This window comes from Cetorhinus maximus, chromosome 11, assembly GCF_964194155.1.
Source record: "Cetorhinus maximus chromosome 11, sCetMax3.hap1.1, whole genome shotgun sequence".
Classification (NCBI taxonomy): domain Eukaryota; kingdom Metazoa; phylum Chordata; class Chondrichthyes; order Lamniformes; family Cetorhinidae; genus Cetorhinus; species Cetorhinus maximus.
Window position 1 is genome coordinate 39,353,107 of NC_135889.1, and position 13,805 is coordinate 39,366,911.

General features: G+C 44.0%; 1 protein-coding gene across 5 annotated transcripts in view; it reads left to right on the forward strand.

The window, feature by feature from the left end:
* The window catches only part of hecw2b (HECT, C2 and WW domain containing E3 ubiquitin protein ligase 2b), a 413,575-nt gene that overhangs the window by 242,549 nt on the left and 157,221 nt on the right, over positions 1 to 13,805 (forward strand). For all 5 annotated transcript variants that reach the window (XR_013577941.1, XM_078551841.1, XM_078551844.1 and 2 more), the window contains 4 exons: positions 3,498 to 3,598; positions 9,800 to 11,272; positions 11,600 to 11,695; positions 13,604 to 13,754. Coding sequence is in view for 4 of the 5 variants with exons in the window: in XM_078551841.1 (XP_078407967.1) it covers positions 3,498 to 3,598; positions 9,800 to 11,272; positions 11,600 to 11,695; positions 13,604 to 13,754 (1,821 nt within the window). In the remaining variant the exon portion in view is untranslated. The remainder of the gene's footprint in view (positions 1 to 3,497; positions 3,599 to 9,799; positions 11,273 to 11,599; positions 11,696 to 13,603; positions 13,755 to 13,805) is intronic.

The window sequence follows — 13,805 nt, forward strand, 5'->3', positions numbered from 1 at the left end:
GCATCGCGGGGGGAGCGGGGAACAATATGGCGAGAAGGCCAAAAATTGGTTTCATACCAACATGGAAGCACAGCGGGATCATTCGATGGTCATGGCAGAACCTGAATCCTGCCAGAGGCTGGCGCAAACCCGCTTTGCAACCCACTAATTGGATGCAAAGCAAGGACTGATGGAATCGTCCCCCCATGCCAGATTTACCATTATGCTCACGGGAAAACCACCAGCCCAGAACACATCTGGACAAAGGTGACGTGCAGAAGTTGGGACTTACAGTTAAGACCTTGCTCCAATCTCGGATAACCAAGGAGCAGAAGATGCTGGAGCCCTACAGTTATCAGACCCTAGAGGAATGTGCATCACATGCTGGGTGGGTTCTCATGGATATGGCTCTGCCGTGAAGCAGCTCACAGAAGGTGGGAGGTCTCCGTTGATGCCTTGGGTCTGCTTTGGAACATCACGGTCTTGGCCGTGGGCTGCTACGGATGATCGGCGAGGGAGCTGGGGGAGAGGAAGGTCTAGGTTTGACTGGGAAAGGAAGGTGTACCGCGGGGGTGGATGAGGTTGGGAGAGGGAGGCGGAACAGAGGTGCCAGGGAGGATGAGCTTGGGAGGGGGGTGATGATGGTGTCAGGGGCAGGAGAGGTTGGGCGGGGGGAACCAAGATGTCGGGGGTTGAGGTTGGGAGGGGCGAGCGAAGATGTCGGTTGTGGAGGGGGGGGCGGGGGGTAGAAGGAGGGAGTAGAAGGGGAGGAGGGTGTAATGGGGAGAATGCGGCAAGGGGGGAGGAAAGTAAAAGGGAATGAGGAGGGGGGAATGAATCCAGCGAGGGGAAAGAGTTCGGCGGGAGGAGGGAGTAAGGGAGAGGGATGTCCTGTGAACGTGCAGTGGAAGGGTCTGTGGAGTCAGTGACTGCCTCCTGGGGAGCAAACTGAGGGTGGGCATGGTAGGAGGGAATGGTGAGTATGAGAGGGGGCAGAGGGAGCTGGAAGGGTGGGAGAGTGAGGGAGCGATGGTAGTGGTAGAAAGGACAGCGAGGGTGGACGGTGGGGACTCGGAGGCAGACATGGACCCTGAGGGTGGGAAGGAGGAGGTTGGGGAGGTCATTGTCAATGTGGATGGGGGTGGGATTCTCAGGAATGTAGGGAACATGCATGTTCACCTGGACATCCTGGAATGGAAAGGTTGATAGGTGACGGTGAGGAGGTGGAAGGTGATGCTGGCGGGATCAACAGTGATGGGGGAGAGAACATGAGTAACTGGGGAAGCTGAAAGACAACATTACACGTTATTCAATGAAAGTGAATATATTTTCAGATTATAAAGTTACAAAATGTGTTCACCCGTGCAACCAACTGTCGTCAGAATTTCTTAACTTTTCTAGGCCTAATACTTCTAGGTGTTGCCCTGACATCCACAGCAGGGGTGGAGACAGGCTGTGCAATTGTTGGCCCTGTTGCCTCTGATGACTTTGCCGTGTATCCTCTGGACAGCTGAGGCCTTGAGGGCCCAGGCTTGCTTTGGCTGTCCTCCTGTGGGCCAGCTGCTCCCTATGCGGTGACAGAGGACGAGGTTGAGGGGGTCACAGGCAAAGGGACTCGAAGGGAGAGGAGAGCCTCTGAGATTCCTGAGTGGATGACCCAGGGCTGTCCAGCTTCCGCTCCTCCCTTCGGGTGCCCAAGGGCCCCGGCCTGACTCCTTGAAGGGAAGGAGCACCTGGAGGGACTTCAAGGTGCCTCATTTCCCTCTCGTGTTGCCACTGCAGGAACTCACCCATGGCTACCGTGATGGAGTGCAGGTCTGTGGCGTATCTCCATGTTCTGCTGGACCATGGTCTCTCTGGCGTCTGCCATCTTTCCCATGGAGACCTACCTGTGGGCACCACTTCATCAGAAAGCAGCAGACACACTCCTCTGACCCTCGCGCCACTCTGTCGAGGGCATCCAACTGCTCTGCGTGATTTTTCTCCACCTTCTGCTGACTCTTCAAGATGAGTTGGAAGGCCAAATCCAGAGGCTCGTCATCTTACTCGGACCTCACAGATGTCTCTTCCCCAGCAGTCCTCCAAGTGCCAGGGAGCTCGGCTGAGTCTGCCTCTTCCTGTTGTGGACACATGTCCATGCGGTAGCCACCAGATTATGAACCTGAGCCTGCTCTAGATCTAGGTCCCACCGAGGTGTGTGTCTCTGCGCTGGTGGAGGGTGTGGATAAGCGCTGTGATAGGTCTTCCAGGCTGCTTATTTCCAGCGCTTCAATGGAGGAGGAGTCCTCTTGGCTGGAGGTGAGGGCCTGGATGGAACTGGAGGGACTGGATGGCTGAGGATGTCGGTCATTTGGCAGAGCTCCCTGTGAACCAAAGTAGAGATAATTAGTCCATGGCAGGAGAGTCAAAAGCAGGAGAGAGAGCACTCACAGTTGTGTTGAGAAAGGGATGATGGGGTGCAGGATCCTTATGTAGGCGTTGGCTGCCGACTTCACCATCGCCACAGGCATGGTCCACGTCCTCACCAGTCAGTGCAATGGCACGCTCCTCAAAGTGAGTGAGGGGCCCAAAAAGGCCATTCCACCCCCGGCCTGGGACTTCTCCCGGCCATTGTGAGCCAGTTTCTCCTGCATGAAAACAGATGGAGAGAGTGTGAGCAGGCCACATGGTACTGTGTGGAATGTTTGTGTGGTGACTGGAGCCATGGACCGATGAGTATGCGAACTCCAGCGGATATGAGTCTGATGGAGATGTGAGCGTGTGTGTGAGAGTTAGTGGTGTTGTCCCTTGAGGTGTGAGGTCACTGTGGATGTGTGATGGGTTTGTGAGCATATGGGTTGAGAGTGATGAGGTGGTTGACTTACCCTGGCGGAATGGATGAGAGCATTAATTCTCTTCCTGCACTGGATGGCTGACCTCCTCTGTGCTCCGGTGGCGTTGACCACCATTACATCACCTCCCAGGCCCGTTTGGTGACTCTGGTGGACCTCATGCAGCCAGAAGTGGGATAGATGACATCGCAATGGCCTTCCACTGCATCCAGCAGGTGCCCCAGCGAGGCATCACTAAATTTGGGGGGTGTGTGTGTGTGTATACGCATGTGCGTGTGAGATCAGCAATACATCCATGTGCCTAGTCAGTCAATCAGTGTTGGGAGACTCTTCTGTGGAGGCCAAAAGATTACAGTTCCTTCTTTTTGTCTATGTGTATAGTTTGGCCATCCTTAGCTAGATTCGCAAGAAAATACATTTTTGCCACTAGTAATCGAATGAGGATGAGGAACAAAAGATAAAGCATCTGAATGACTCATAATCTAAAGTATTTAATTTCCATGAACAATAACGTAATTAAAGCAAATTAACTCAGGTTTGCAGTTTGTCCATTTGCCAGCATCAGAATGGGGAATTACCATACATAAAGTAAATTATGGTTATAAATTCCTGAAAATTAAAACTTTAATGCTTACATCGTATGTTATCTTTTAAAAGTGAGTCATAGTGTATTATTCCTTGTTGCAGTGACCAGATTGTAAACTACAACCTTTGCAGAAGACTTCCTACTGACCATGTCAGTGGTCAGCTGCAGTTCAGAGTGGAGCTCTCATCACCTATTCATGAAGGTAATGAAAAGATGCATCTAATTTGAATAGTTATTCACAACTCTCTTTGGTTTTAAGTTCCATCTGGTCGTGATCAACCTGCTGAATTTCCTGTTAATGTCATCTTGCTATTATACCTAGTCGAGACTAACCTGACACTCCATGAATAATTGTAGGATTCTATTGTTACACACCATCAGAGTTTCCCAGTGAAGCTTTGCCTAATTTGTTTTGTCATTTTACCTTTCCTTCATTTCCTATGTAAGGAAAAATATATATGCTATAATTTTCCCTGTAATTTTTTGACGCAATACAATTTTTACTTTAGTAATGAAATTATTTCTGAACATCAAATGATGCATATTGTCTGTAGAAAGTTATGGTATATATCATTCCCCTCATATAAAAGAGACAAAAAGAGAGAAATTATTTCATGCGCTATGCAGACTTATATCAATTCCCCCGGGCAGGTAACACCACTGGCCACTTAGGAGAGACCTGTGTCACAGTCTACCCTCAGCGAATTGACTTAAGTCTGTTTAATGCTGCTGCAGTGCAACGCAAATTAATTTCTCCCCCAAAAGATTTAGAAGCAGTTGGGTAGATGTTTGCTGGTTAATTTTAATTAGATTAACAATTCACAGCTAAAGATCTTCTCCTGGAAGATTAAAAGAATTAAAGAAATGGGAGATCATATTCTTGCTGCCTTTTATCTTTGCATTTTTTGGCCAACTCAGTAATATAAAGAGTACATCACAGAGTCTCATTGGTTGTGGTCTGTTTCTACCGTATGTTGGAGGGGCAGTACCGGAATGAGTAACCTCTTGCACACTTTTTAGATCTGTCTACAAATTTAGGTTTACTGGACCTTGACAGTCAGGTGAGCCAAATCTGTCACCCGAATTTGTTGACCTTGCCTCCTTACAGTATCTTTTAGAATTACCATTAGAATTTTTACATCTGCTATTCATCTTGATACTGTAATCGATCATTTAATAAGGGAAGCTGAATCGTTCGCTCCAGGAGATGGCCACCCCACAAGCAGAGAGTTCTGGATAGTACCTGGCTATCTGGAAGAGCAGGAAGTGTAGGAGTCTCTGGGGTGTGTGCCACTCTCAAACCAGTACTCAGCATTGGAGACTGCTGGGACTGACGACACCTCGAAGGAGTGCTGTCCAGACCATTGGCATCAATGGGCAAGGGCCTGCATAGGGGGTAACAGCAAACTGTAGAAATGCAGTTTTTGTATGAGATTTCATTGTTAGGGGGACAGACAGACGTTCCTGTAACCATCAATGTGAGTCCTGCATGGTGTGTTGCCTCCCTGGTGCCAGGATAAAAGGCACCATGGAAAGAGTGCAGAATATTCTGCAGGGGAAAGAGAGTGAGCCGAAATTGCAGTACATGGTATTGACACCCTATGGAGTGAGGAAGTTAATAATTAAGACTTTGAAGGTAGCAATCTCTGAATAACTCCGAGAGCCACATACCAATGAAAGGAGAAATAGAAAGATAGGGAGGATCAATACATGACTTGAAGCATGTTGGAGGAGGGAAGGCTTCAGATTTTTGGGGCATTGGGACTTGCTCTGGATCAGGCGACACCTACTCAAAAGGGATGGGTTGAACCTCAATAGGACTGGGAGCAGTATCCCTGCTGGGAGGTTCACTAGTGTGGTTGGGGATGGTTTAAACTAAATTGGAGGGGGTTGGGCAACAGCATTGAGAAGTAGAAAAAAGGAATAAGATGTATAAAGGAATGAGAATGTTGTATAGTACTAGGGAAGGCAGTAGCACCATATTGGATAGCAGCAGATTATAGAGTACTACAAGGAATACAAAGACAGGTTTAGAATGTGTGTAAACACACAAAGTGTAGTGAATAAGCCTGGTGAGCTACAAGCGCAAATAACCATGCACTGGCAATAACGGAAATGTGGCCTAAAAATGGTGATGTCTGGGTGCTTAATATTCACAGATACAAAGTGTTTAGTAGAGATGGGGAAGGAAAAATGGGAGGTGGGGTGGCAGTACTGATTCTGGAAGACATTGTAGTGTTGGAAAGAGAGGATGTCCTTGCGAAGGCAAGGCCAGAATCCGCTTGGTTCAAGTTGAGAAGCAAAAAGGGTATGATCACACCACTGGGGGGGTATTCTATAGACTTTCAAATAGTGATAGAGAGATAGAGGAGCAAATCTGCAGGGATATGCAAGATCGCCACAGTGGTGATACTGGGGGACTTTAATTATCCAAATATTGATTGGGGTAATGCTGGAGTAAAGGGAAAGGAGGGGGGAAGAATTTCTGAAATATTTTCAGGAGAATTTACTTGACCAGGATGTTTTCAGCCTATGCAGAAAGGAGACATTGCTGGATCAGGTGCTGGGAATGAGATGGGCCAAGAGGACCAAGAGTTTGTGGGGAACATTTGAGTAAGAGTGATCATCGAATCATAAGGTTTAATTTAGCAATGGAGAAGAGCAAGGAATAACCTAAAGTAGAACTCCTAAATTGGGATGATAAGTGGGAGAAGGGACCTAGCAAGAATAAAATGAAACCAATGTTTGATAGGAAAAGTTGTAACAGAACGGTGGGTGATCTTTAAGGAATAGATGCTTCAAGGGCACATTCCCAAAAGCAGGAAAGGCAGGGAAACAAAAAAAAAAGAGGATGTATGATGCATGCCAAGTGAATTCTTCCAGGGAGAATTAGGCCGAATACAATAGGTTGAGAGGGGGAATAAAGAGGAAAAGACTGGCAAAGAGAGAATCTGAGAATAGGATAGCAGTTAACATAAAAGGTAACCCAAAAATCCTTTACCTGCATGTTAATAGTAAGTGGGCAGTCAGCAGGGCCTATAAGGGACAGAAAAGGTAATTATATGCTGAAGAGGTGCAGGGAAAGGCTAGAATACTGAATGAATACTTTGCATTAGCGTTTACTAAGGAAGAGGATGCTGACAAAATATCGGTAGAAGTGGAAGTGTTTGCCAGAGAAATCCCTAAGCCTGGTTGTAAAGAAGACATTGAGAGTCAGATGCTTTGGTGGAGGCTGTTTATTGCTTGCCACAGAGCTTACTTCTCCACTTTAGCACAATCTCCTCCAGTGCTGGCTGACTCTTCTTTATAGACACATCTGAATATAATGAACTAATCAATACCCAACACCTGTTCATCTTATTACCTTAAACTACTAGGTATTAAACATCCATCAACAGAACTTGTTAGATGCTAACAATGGTAGAGGTGATGAATAATATGAAACTTGATAGGTAGGGTGTATTGGAAAGGATGGCTATGCTTAGATTGAATAAGTCACCTGATCTGGATAGCTTGCATCCCAGGTTGCTAATGGAAGTGGGAATGGAGCTAGAGGAAGGGCTTGCCATGATCTTCCAACTTTCCCAGATATAGGGGAAACTCTTTCGAGTTACCAACAGTCACAGATTGCAACTTCTTTCGAGTACAATCACAGTTCTTGGTTTTCCAGGAGTGGGACATGAACCCACAATCCTCTGATTCAAAGGCGAGGGTGCTATGAACTGAGCCACAGCTGACACCTCCCAGATACAGGGGAAAGGTGCCTGAGGATTGGAAAGTGGCAAATGTGACACCCTTGTTCAAGAAAGGGTGTAAGGACATTCCTCGTAACTATAGGCCAGTTAGTTTAACATCAATGGTGAATAAGGTCAAGGAAAAAAATTAATGGGCACTTATAGAGATTTGACTCAATTGAGGAAAGCCAGATTATGTTTGACTAATCTAATTGATTTTTTTATGAACTAACAGAGAATTAGTGAAGGGTGGATGTTGTCTATATGGATTTTAGGAAAGCTTTTGACAAATAGCACATACAGGCTTGTTAACAAAACTGAGGCTTGTAGAATAGGAGGGTTGTTGTCAGTTTGGATAAAAATTGGCATAAGGATAGAAAATAGCAAGTTATGGTAAGTGGTTGTTTTTCAGGATGGAGGATGGTAGACAGCCATGTTCCCCAATGGCCACTGCTCTTTTAATATATAAATGACTTGGCTGTTGGAGTAAAAATTTCACCATTCACTGATGTTACCAAACTTGGAAGTGTGGCTGACAGTGAGGATGTTATCAATCAACTGCAACAGGACATAAATAGGCTAGCAGAATAGGCAGACAAGTGGAAGATGGAAAACAAAAACAGAATTACCTGGAAAAACTGAGCAGGTCTGGCAGCATCGGCGGAGAAGAAAAGAGTTGACGTTTTGAGTCCTCATGACCCTTCAGCAGAACTGGGTAATATTAGGAGAGGGGTGAAATATAAGCTGGTTTAAGGTGGGGGGAGAGAAGTTGGGGGGGTGGGAAGGGGGGGAGGAGTTGTAGGGACAAGCGAGCAGTGATAGGAGCAGATAATCGAAAGATGTCACAGACAAAAGGAACAAAGAGGTGTTGAAGGTGGTGATATTGTCTAAGAGAATGTGCTAATTAAGAGTGGATGGCAGGACACTCAAGGTACAGCTCTAGTGGGGGTGGGGTGGAAAGACTGACAGGGTATTACAGGTATAGATTTAAAAATAATGGAAATAGGCGGGAAAAGAAAATTCTATATAAATTATTAGAAAAAACAAAAGGGAGGGGGAAGAAACGGAAAGGGGGTGGGGATGGACAAGGGAGTTCAAGATCTAAAGTTGTTGAATTCAATATTCAGTCTGGGAGGCTGTAAAGTGCCTAGTCGGAAGATGAGGTGCTGTTCCTCCAGTTTGCGTTGGGCTTCACTGGAACAATGCAGCAAGCCAAGGACAGACATGTAGGCAAGAGAGCAGGGTGGAGTGTTAAAATGGCAAGCGACAGGGAGGTTTGGGTCTTTCTTGCAGACAGACCGCAGGTGTTCTGCAAAGCGGTCGCCCAGTTTGCGTTTGGTCTCTCCAATGTAGAGGAGACTTCTCTCCCCCCACCCCCCCACCTTAAACCAGCTTATATTTCACCCCTCTCCTAATATTACCCAGTTCTGTTGAAGGGTCATGAGGATTCGAAACGTCAACTCTTTTCTTCTCCGCCGATGCTGCCAGACCTACTGAGTTTTTCCAGGTAATTCTGTTTTTGTTTTGGATTTCCAGCATCCGCAGTTCTTTGCTTTTATTTCTGTGTTCAAGTGGAAGATGGAGTTTAATACGGAGACATGTGAGGTGATACATTTTAGCTGAAAGGAACGGGAGAGACAATATAAACTTAATGTCACAGCTCTGAAGAGTACATAGGAGCAGAGGAAGCTGGGGGTTCATCTTTGAAGGTGGCAGGACATATTGAAAGAGTAATTAGCAAAGAATATGGCTTCATAAATAGAGGACTTGAGCACAAAATCAGGGATGCTATGTTAAACTGTTGTAAAGCTTTGGTTAAGCTACAACTGGAGTATTACGTCCAGTTCTGTCATCACACTTTAGGAAGGATGTGAAGGTCCTTGAGAGGGTGTAGAGGAAATATACCAGAATACTTACAAGGATATGAAAATATGGCTACAAGGCTACGTTGGAGAAGTTGGGTTGTCCTCCTAGGAGCAAAGGAGTTTCAGGAGAGATCTGATAGGGGTATACAAGATTATGATAGGTTTAGATAAGGTAGGTTTAAAAAAAAAGCTGTTCCATTATCTGATGGTGTAAGTACTAGGGGACAAGGATCTAAAGTTTTAGGCAAGAGATATGGAGGGAATATGAGGAAGAACCTTTTTACGCAGCGACTGGTTCTGACCTGGAACTTGCTGGCTACAAGGTTGGTGGAAGCGGAGACGATCAATGATTTTAAAAGGAAATTGGATAGGCACTTGAAGGAAATAAACTTGCAAGGCAATGGGGGTAGAGTGGAGGTATTAGAGTGACTGGATTCCCCTATAGAGAGCCAGCATGAACTCAATGGGAGGAATGGTCGCCTTCTGTGCCATAATGGTCTTGTTTGGTTCTTGGGTGGCTCAAGGAATAGTAGTGCGAGGTCTGTGTCTGAAACATATTTTTGGGGAAAAAAGGTAAGCATTAACTTGCATATCACTGTTGTGATGTGTTGATCGTTCTATTTGGAAGTACAATAGGCAAGATTTGCTGTGTTTAGTCTATTTTTTAGTTAACTGAGTGACCTTACAGTACCTCTATAATTAACATAGCTAATATGTAGGCCCAGAATAGGGCATGACTACTTTGACAGTAAATTGTGGGGTTTTTTTGTACTCTAAATGAAACCTATACATTGTCTTTAATAGATGCTTCTCCTGAGACTTTGGGTGCTTATCTTGGAGCAAGTGCTGAAAATGGAGATTTGGGCAGCCCGTCTGATGATGAAGATATGCCAGATCCATTAGCATCAGCAGTACATCCTGACCAGATGCAAGTTTTTGTGAATGGACCTCTACAGAATGAAAGTGGGGCAGTGCTCATTCCAAGTGCAACCGGTGAAATTGGAAGCATTGACAGTAAAGGTGCAGCACATGGTGAACCTTCAGTAACAAGACCATCCCCAGCAAGACGTTCAACCTATCGCCAAGAATCATTGAATGATTATCTTGATACAGTTGATAGTAATGAAAGTACAAAGCCAAGTTTGGCTGAAGCTCACCTGCATCAAGTTGGAGCATCTCCCAAACTGAGAAGCAGTTTCCCAACAGACACTAGATTGAATGCAATGCTTCATATAGACTCTGATGAAGAAGATCATGACCTGCATCAAGAATTGGCTTATGGATTCCAGTTAGCAAGAGAAAGTGAGGAAAATGGTATACAGTTTAACTGTCCTTCTGGCGACATTGGTAATGAGGACTTGGACAGTCAACAAAACAGAAATGGAGATCAACTTCATTTTGGACTGTCTTCTGACTCTCAGATAAATCTAATAGAAACTGAAGAGGTATTAGCCTCGGATGAAGCATGTGAACAGTTATCAGGCTTTCCCTATAAGAATTTTCATCAACTGCTATGTAACCTTTCTTCAACGGCACAGGTTGGAGATGAAGAAGGAGAACAGGACAATCATGAATTACAGAGTAACGATAATATTGTGACCAGTACCTGCCAAGGAGATGAACAAATTTCAGAGCCTTCCAGGACTACAGTTGATCAAACTGCTGATGCTGGAAACAGTGCAGAGAGATTGCTCACACAAACAGAATCAGTTGATCAAACATCAGAACGATCCCAACTGTCTTCAGAGAATGAACAAAGTGATACAACCCGCACAGAGAGTGTAAGTGAGGCCAGCACTCGGCCAGAGGGAGAGAGTGATGTGGAAGGTGCTGACAGCTCGTGCAATGGAAGTGGCAACACAACAAGGGTATCTTCATCTGTAGAAAGCACCACACGATTTTCCTCTTTTGAAAGTGCCAGGTTCTCCGAAACTCCAGCATTCTCTTCACAGGATGAGGAAGATGGTGCTGCCTGTCCAGCTGACTTAGTGGCTGACGCTCATGCAAAAAACCAAGATTCTGAAGGTATTACAGATATTCCAGAGAGTGAAGAAACTGAAAATAATGAGGCACAGCAACAGGAGCCAGCACCTATTGAGCTGGATGCATTACCTTCTGTACCTGAAACAGAAGAAATTTGGCAGAGGAGGAGGAGTTTGCAGGCAGCAGCAGCAGCAACAACAGGTGACCTATCACAGGAAGAAGAAGCCAGACTTGCCCAAGTGACTCCAGAGGAGGCAAGTGAAGCGACAGCAGAGGCTGAAGGTGATAATCCAGGTAAATTTAAAGAAAACTATTGTGGAACAATTGCATGTAAGATTCAAATAATTTGAAGCCAATTAGTCAAATAGCAAAGTAAATAATTTAAATAGCATGTCAAAAAAATCAATTTGTTATGATGAACTACACTAGACAAAAATATTATTTTACTTGTATCTTTAACCTATATAGTAAATAAACATGAAGTTACCTATGTGGCAGTTTGCATCAAAAGTGATACAGTGGTGTAGCAGCTTAATATGCATTAAAATATTGATTAACTTCATAAGAATCATTTTAATACATTGTGAAATATTTTTATGATTTTAAAATATTATTGGCTAGATTCTCCATCAAGCACCCACCAGCCTTTGAGATCCTTACCCTCAGTGCGGCAAGACGTTACTCGTTATCAGCGTATTGATGAACCACTACCACCAAGTGAGTCTATCAGATTTGCTCAGAATAGATACTTTCACAAGTTATTCCCGCAGGGGTTCTCCTGATTGTTTGTGATAACTTAAGAAGATTGGTGGAGATTCTGCAGAATTGACAGAAAAAAGTTTTCTGCAGAAGTTACAGTGGGTGATCTGGGACCACCTGTGGAAATTCTGCTCCTCTATTATGTTTTAGTACAGTTCTGACATGTCTCCTTTATGTAGTAATGTCTTTCCATTCCCAGCTGGAGCAGTTATGGAGGTACTTCAACTGGGCTTAACTTTTTCAGCAAAAGAGTGGAAAATTGCATGGCTTTACCATTTCTGATTGTTATTTAGCAGCCAACTGTGTTGGTGTATGATGAGGAGTTTTCCTGTGATGGTCCCTATCAGTTGAATAGCCCACTGATGGTCAATGTCAATCAATACATAATGAAAGCACCTTGGGATTTTTTTTACAATGTTCAAGGTGCTATATAAATGCAAGTTGTTGATTGCAGCTTGTTGAATGAGCACCTGAATGAAGTATAAGGAGATTACTGCAATTTTCAGTACCATATCCCAGTGTAAACTGCCACCTTTAGAAAGGAAAGAGTCAAAGAAAATTGTTGGAAAAATATCTTTGGAATGATGCCCCTGTTAAATTGCAATTACCTAATTGTTTTTCAGTGTGATCATGGGATCACTGAAGAGGAATTGATTTTCTTCTTAAAAATCCTGCACATGAAGAAAGCCATTTTTTCTAGCTTGATCAATTTGCTCCTCATTTCCAACTTTTGAAAGGTGCTAACCTTTCAGCTCTTAAGTGGTTACTATGTTCTGCCATAACATAGTGGATTGGTGGGGTGGGGTTTGGAGGAGGGGACAAAATCTTACGAAACAGATGTGCTACCAAGCCATGAAGCTCAAAGTAGAATTTGTTATGCTTGTTAATATTTTCAAAGTTTTGGTCAGTTTTAATTTGCTTTCCTTTCATCTTTTCAAATCTCCTTTCATGAGACAATTTCCTCCCATGCGACTAACCAGGCTACGGACAGTTGTTTGTGACTGGCCCTTCAATTTTCCTCCTATTCCAGTTGGGAAGCACCTGAAGTTATAATGCAGCCCCCCAGGTGATCAGGTCATTTTCAACTTGGTCTAAGAATAACCTCCTCAGACCTGGCTCAGGATCATCTTAAAAAGGCCACAAAGCAGCTGAAGAGTAAGATGAAGAGGCACACATGGGCATCAGTGACCTGGTTGAGCTTATCTTTGCAATGTTGAAACAAAGGTCCAGTTGCTTGGGCAGATGAGGGTTGAATGGTCAGAGGGGGATTACAGTATTTTCCCAAACAAGATCCCGTTTTACACAACCTTGTTATAAAAGGCATTATCATGGAAGAAGGTTGAATCTTTTAGATTTGTGTCATTCAGAATTCTTGGTGGAGTACCACCAGCCAGCTGACATCAGAGAATACATTTTGGGGTAAAAATAAATCACAGATGTTAATGCATTTGCCCTAATGTATTAAAATCAATATTAATTATAGTTTTGAGTTTATCATAGCCCTCCTTATAAATCATTTTTCAGCCATTTTGTAGGAAACCTATTAGGTTCTGCAATATTCTAAATACTTTATGAAATATTTTAGAAATGTACAGTATTTACACCTTTAAAGATGGCCTAGCTAAAATACAAATATTAAACTAGCGCAGTAGCTGCTGTATTCATTTTTCTGTTAAGATGTAATCTTCTGCACTTTTGTCATCAAATAATTTAGCTTTGTTCAAAGTATACATTCAAGCAGTCAAATTTGGCTGGCACAAGTTGAAATCTTCAAGTTATTTTTGGGAATGTGTTATAATTCCTACGTGGCAGATTCTGACCATCATAACTCTGCCTTTTGATTTGTTTACTTTTTTAACACGACAGATTGGGAAGCTCGGATTGATAGCCATGGCCGGATCTTTTACGTTGACCATGTGAACAGGACGACCACTTGGCAAAGACCCACAACTCCTGCCTGTCAACAAATTGTTCAGCGTTCCAATTCAATCCAACAGATGGAGCAACTTAATAGAAGGTAAATGAACAGCAATCTGAACCTAATTTTAGCTCAACTGTTGATTATTTG